Source organism: Thrips palmi, unplaced genomic scaffold (assembly GCF_012932325.1).
Source record: "Thrips palmi isolate BJ-2018 unplaced genomic scaffold, TpBJ-2018v1 HiC_scaffold_6, whole genome shotgun sequence".
NCBI classification, from domain to species: Eukaryota; Metazoa; Arthropoda; class Insecta; order Thysanoptera; family Thripidae; genus Thrips; species Thrips palmi.
Genome location: NW_023144633.1, coordinates 7,831,624 through 7,837,383, shown reverse-complemented (window position 1 = coordinate 7,837,383; position 5,760 = coordinate 7,831,624). Strand labels below are relative to the sequence as shown.

Below are 5,760 nucleotides of genomic sequence, written 5' to 3'. Positions count from 1 at the left end.
TGAATTCTCCCAGAGCAGGGAAAGCAGGGCACTCGTCGCACTCCGCGCACAGCACCGTCACCACCCTCAGGGTCTCGGAGTTGGCCGCCAGCAGGCTGTCCCAGACGGCGTGCTTCTGCGGCCGACATGACTCCTCGCTGTGGGGGAGCTTGTTGTCGGGGAAGCGTGGAGCGGGTCCTCGCAGCAGCACCACGCGCCGCAGCGCCACCAGCCCGCACCGCCCCAGCCCCTCGGCCAGGTCTTTGAAGTGCCACGGCGTGTCTCCCTCCGACGCGCACATGATCCGCAGGTCCTGCAGGGTGGCGGCGTGGGCCTTGGCCAGCGACAGCACGGTGGAGACGGGGCGGAGAAGCACCTGGAGCCACTGCAGGCCGCGGTGGTCCGGAGGCAGAGGGGGGAAGGCCACATCGAGCGGAACACTGCTCCAGGTCAAGGTGAGCTTGCGCAGGTTGGGCATGCGCTGCACCGTCTGCAAGTGTTGCTCCGGGACGTTCCGCACCTCCAGGTCCTCCAGCTGCAGCGGCAGGTCCGGGGCCACCGTGCCACACTTCGCCATGTGGACGAACAAAAGCGCAGGGCGGACATGTCGTGGATCACGTCCAGGTGCTCACGGAGGGCAAAGCTTAAATGAAGCCACTCGACGCGCGGGGCCACACACTGCAGCAGCAACTTGCACCAGGTGGGACGCTTCTTGCAGTCCACCCCGTCCAGCTTCTTGACCTGCAACGTGAACCGCACTCCACGTCACACACTGTAAACCTTACGAACTATGTTCGACCCGACAAAGAAATGAACCTTATAGGCTAAACTGCTTACACACCAAATGTCTTTGTACAAATTTTGGTCGAGACATCGCCGTTTTCGGTGCACACGAACTTTTCGTACAAATTGGTAGGTGATTTTGCACAAAAATAGGGGGGTTTTGTGCAGTTTTTCGTACAAACATTGTATGAAAAGGTCTTGTGCACCAAAAACTGTGATGTCTCGTACCAAATTCGGATCGAGACGTTACAGATTTTTAAGCAGATGCATGAACTTTCCGTACAGATTAGAACGCGATTTTGTACAAAAAGAGGAGAAATATATGGAGTTTGCCGCACAAAAATTAAAAATTGTACAAAAAGTTAACCTGCACATAAAGCTGTGAGTCTCGTACAAATTGTACATAACATTTTTGTGCATGCCTGGCCCGTGCCCCCCCCCCCTTTTTCGCGCGCTTACCGGTTCCAGGGCATCTTTCACAAACAGGTCGTATAGCTCCCGGCAATGGTCCTCCCGTGTACTGTGGTTAGCGGCATTCCAGTACTCCCTGAAGATGATCAAAGGCAACGCCACCGCCTGCTTTTGAATCTGGAAACGAACCAAAAAGTGCACCCTCATTTCAGGAACGTGCACACTAAATGTTTTTGTACAAATTTTGTACGAGACATCACAGTTTTTAGTGCACACAAACTTTACACATTTGCACAAAATTTTGTACAATTTTGTACCAAAATGGAGAAAATGTGCAGTTTTTCGTACGAAAATTGTACGAAAATTTCGTGTGACCAAAAAGTTGTGATGTCTCGTACAAACTTGTACATAAAATTTAGTGTGTGACGTCACGCTGGCGAATGTGACAAAGTGTCACGTTCCTTTGAGCATTGTGTCACATTCGTTGAATGTGCATGAGCTAATTTATGGCCGAATCACATCCAAACGTATGTAGGAACGTGACATTTACGTCACATTAGTTTTAACGAGATGTCACGCACACTAAATTACTTTGTAGTTTTTTGTGCACAAACTATGCACGAAACTGTGCATGTGTTTGAAAATGCACAAATTTGTGCGTTACGAAGTGCATGTTTAATTTCGTGCATTGGCGCGTAGAAAAACTAAGCGTTGTTGCGCATGAAATTCGTGAAACGCACATTGAAAACGTAATGGTCGGACACATGGACAAATTATGGCGTGACAAAAAGGCAGGCCAAACATTGGCGTGACACGATATTCACGCCGATCAAGAGTCACGCCGATAAACTTGAGAATATCTCCGAAAGTATTCTTTGTAGAGGCTAAATGGATATACCGTTGGAAAGAGGATGAAAAATGAAAAAAAAAATGCATAACCTGTCCAAAGGTTGTAGGTCATAGGGTTTCATTTTCAACACTCTGAATCGATTTTCGATTCATCGATGTACGAATCGTAACAAGATATCGATTTTTCCCAAAATCGATTTTTAACGTGATGAATCGATTTTTCAACTTTACGAGTTTTCGATTCTGCCTTTCTTAGTAAATTGCGTTTTAAATGCCTGCGGCTCAGATTGGATGCTCTGCTTGTACGAGTCACTCTTCACAATCCTGGTCTGAATGTATTTGACGGTAAAGAAGGTAAAAGTATGCCCTTGCGACTTCTTTGCACTTACATGTGTATGATGCCTTAGGAGCCTACAATCTTTATTTGAACTTATACATTCCGGAATGAACAGAGTGTTAATGGGTCAGAACAGCTATCTCAGTAAATTTACTATCGCGTGCCTCTGAATGCGTAAAATGGGGTTTATTTGTTGCGACTTTCTAAACGTGCTGGTCTCCCTGTATAATACAATGGCCGGCCAGGATTTGACGTAATTGCATGTTTTCCTCACGCACAGCAGCACGATTACTTGTAGGCTTGTTTTTGATGATTACATCTTGAACTTGGTGGCAATGATTCCTAGTCTTCAATTTCACCAAATCACCGCAGTTTGATTTCTGAGAAGCGCCAAATGAGCGAAAATAGCGCAAATTTAGGTAAATCGAAAATCGATCGCCTAAATCGATTTTTTCGATTAATCGCACGTCAAATCGATTACGATTTGGATCGAAAATCGACCACCTGAAATCGATTTCGATTAAATCGTAATCGATTCGACCACCTAGAGGTCAGTTTTTTATTTTTCATAATTTTGAGGCAATTCTTCAAAATGATGCAAACTATGTAGTACCTGAACCAAATTGGATGGGGTTTGGCTTAAAATTTACCTCAATACCTTCTCTAATCAAAAAGGACTAACCACAGAAAGCATTGTTTTTAGTTTCGGAGAACGAGTGATTCTTGTGGACCTCTGCATACCCACTTTTCACCTTTATCCTACTCTCGCGCCACACGCGCGCGCCCCTGCGCTCTGCTGTTGGGGTTTACGCTTTGGTGTTTGAGGTTGTCCCATCTGATGACACTCAAATTAAGTTTCTCGTCCTTATTGCCTTTTCTAACGGGCATGTCGCCTACTGAATACGCCTGCGTACGATGGGTTGTCTAGTCGGACCTGCAGGCAGGATTCGCTCCACCTACCCTCGTGCCAGTCACTCCACTGTGGGCGGGACAAGGGGCATCCTGCGCGAGACTAGGCTACACGGCAAAAAGGTGCCTGCTACGCGGGCGTGTAGCAGCCAATGAGGTATTTTGCGATAGTGAAGAAGAGAAAGAAGAAGATGCGGCGGTGGGGGTAGAACATAAAAAACACTCATTTGTTTAGGCAGTGCATCTGCTTGCGGGGCGGGGCGGGGGTGGGTGGGGGCCATCATGGCCGCCAAACAAATGAGGGTTTGTGATGTTTTACCCCCACCGCCGCATCTTCTTCTTTCTCTTCTTCACTATCGCAAAATACCTCATTTGGCTGCCACACGGTCGCGTAGCAGGACATTCTGCTGTTAAAGTGGCCTTTGCTCCTGCCGCCCGTGTTTCCGCATAATTCGAGGTCTGGGAATTTAATCGCATTCGAAGGCGTCGGAGCGCGACACAGTCGGCTGTGACGTCACCATGGACCTCTAGACTTGAAAGCGTCAAAAACCGCAAAGAGGTTAAAACTGGGTTAAGTAAAAGGCATTTTCACAATAACGGTGACTTAGATCTTTGTACTGGAGAGTGATTTTAAAGTGACAAAGCAAATAAGAGAGTGACAATTGTGTTGGGGTTAGTCGCCACGGACCTCCGGAGTGGTTCAAATTGCGCCCACCACGAGCAGATAGAGCGCGCTGAGCTTTGCCTTCGAATGCGAATTAGCAATGTCAGAACAACGATGAGGTCACCGGAAGTACCAGGAAATGCCGCCATTTTGTATACTTGCGGCCAAATTCTTCGGATTTCGAACGGCTCGGCAACCAGTCGAGTTGGGCGTCTTTCCGATAGTTTAAGGGGTCTCTGAAGTCCCGTGTAATGTCAAATTGAGAGTATTTAGCAGAGAAATGAAGTAAAACAGCTTCTCAGCTGCGAAAAATAAGCCTGAACGATGCAGTGCTTTCTAGGATATAGTGAAGGAACGCAGTATCTCTGCTTTGGTAAATTTAACATGTTTGATGCGCTGAAATGACGTCTGTTTAAATGTAAATATACTCTCATTTTAGGTCCAACATTAACTACCATCAGATCTCAAAATCTTAGAAGTATGTGAAGAAATCAAGAACACAAAGTACGTCAAGAAGAACCATATACGAAAATAGAGTGAAGGACGATGACCCTGCAAGTTCTATTGCGTGCTTGGCGCACTTCTGTGCCGATGATCTTCGAAGGACACTTCCATGGGCATGAAGCAAATATTTTGCTTCAAAATGTACCTTTAATCTGAAACCAGAGAGCCTTGACTTGCCTCGAATAGGCATCATGACGTTATTGTAAGCAGTGAAGCTTGAGGGTATGTATAACAGTGATATCAGCGGCCGTTGGGCATTAAGGCGTAAGTCACATGGAAACCCATTGAAAATGGGTTGTTCTGTCTAATGACCACTCATATTTGTTTCTGTTCTTTTATTTTCGCAAAACATATTTTTAAATTTCACTTTTGGAGAAAAATTGTTTTAACCGATTTAGAAATTTACATTTCATGAAATGATAATGAAACCACTAATTTACTGTACCTCTGTATGAAATTGTTCCCTTTACATCAAAGTCCTTCAACCAAAAGTTCGGGCACCATTGTCCATAACTACGTTAGAAGTGCACAGAGTCTAAATTAAGAAAAACAAAATGTAGTCTGCAAAAGATCTGTTTCTTAGAAATCACATTTCTGCATGTGTCGGGGTATGTCCCTCGCGCGGGAAAACCCCTTGTCGCAGCGTGGGCATCTTGGTAGTATTGGCGGCGAGGGCCGCGGTGGCAGTCGGGAGCTCCCCCAGCGGCGGCTGCCGTCGGCGTCATTGACGTCCTCCTGCTGTTGACAAAGACGTGCTTTTTTGGATTCACTCGTTATTGCACTGTAGTACTCTTGTGACCTCAAACATTTCGGAAAGAATGATGTACACAGTACTCTGCAAACTCAACGGTGTACTCAGTACACTCTCTTTAGCGTGTACTCACGAGTACGCTTTCTTCAGCGCGTGCTGTTACTAGATGCCCCCCCCCCCCAACTGCAAATACAGTGGTAAGTTTGCTTGCCACAAATTTGGCAAGCCGTTTTGAATGCCAAAATTTGACAAGCTTCGGTCGGCACTCTTCATAAGCTTGCCAAATTTTGGCAAGCTGGAGAGTATTTCCGGGCCAAGCTTGCCAATTTTTGGCATTTAAAACGGCTTGCCAAATTCGTAGCTCCACTGGCATTGTGGTGTCCCCTTACTGGTGGGCTTGCTGTTTTACTGTATTTCTCTGCTAAATACTCTCAATTTGACATCACACGGGACTTCAAAGACCCCTTAAACTATCGGAACGACGCCCAACTCGACTGGTTGCCGAGCCGTTCGAAATCCGAAGAATTTGGCAGCCACTATACAAAAAGGCGGCAATTACTGGTACTTCCGGTG

General features: G+C 46.5%; 1 protein-coding gene across 2 annotated transcripts in view; it reads right to left on the bottom strand.

Moving 5' to 3' along the window:
* Positions 1–278: 278 nt before the first annotated feature.
* The window catches only part of LOC117651535, a 37,813-nt gene continuing 32,331 nt past the window's right edge, over positions 279–5,760 (bottom strand). For both annotated transcript variants that reach the window (XM_034395617.1, XM_034395618.1), the window contains exons 5-6: positions 1,222–1,350; positions 279–720 (exon numbers count right to left, since the gene is read on the bottom strand). In XM_034395617.1, coding sequence (XP_034251508.1) covers positions 430–720; positions 1,222–1,350 — 420 coding nt within the window. In that variant the 3' untranslated portion in view covers positions 279–429. The remainder of the gene's footprint in view (positions 721–1,221; positions 1,351–5,760) is intronic.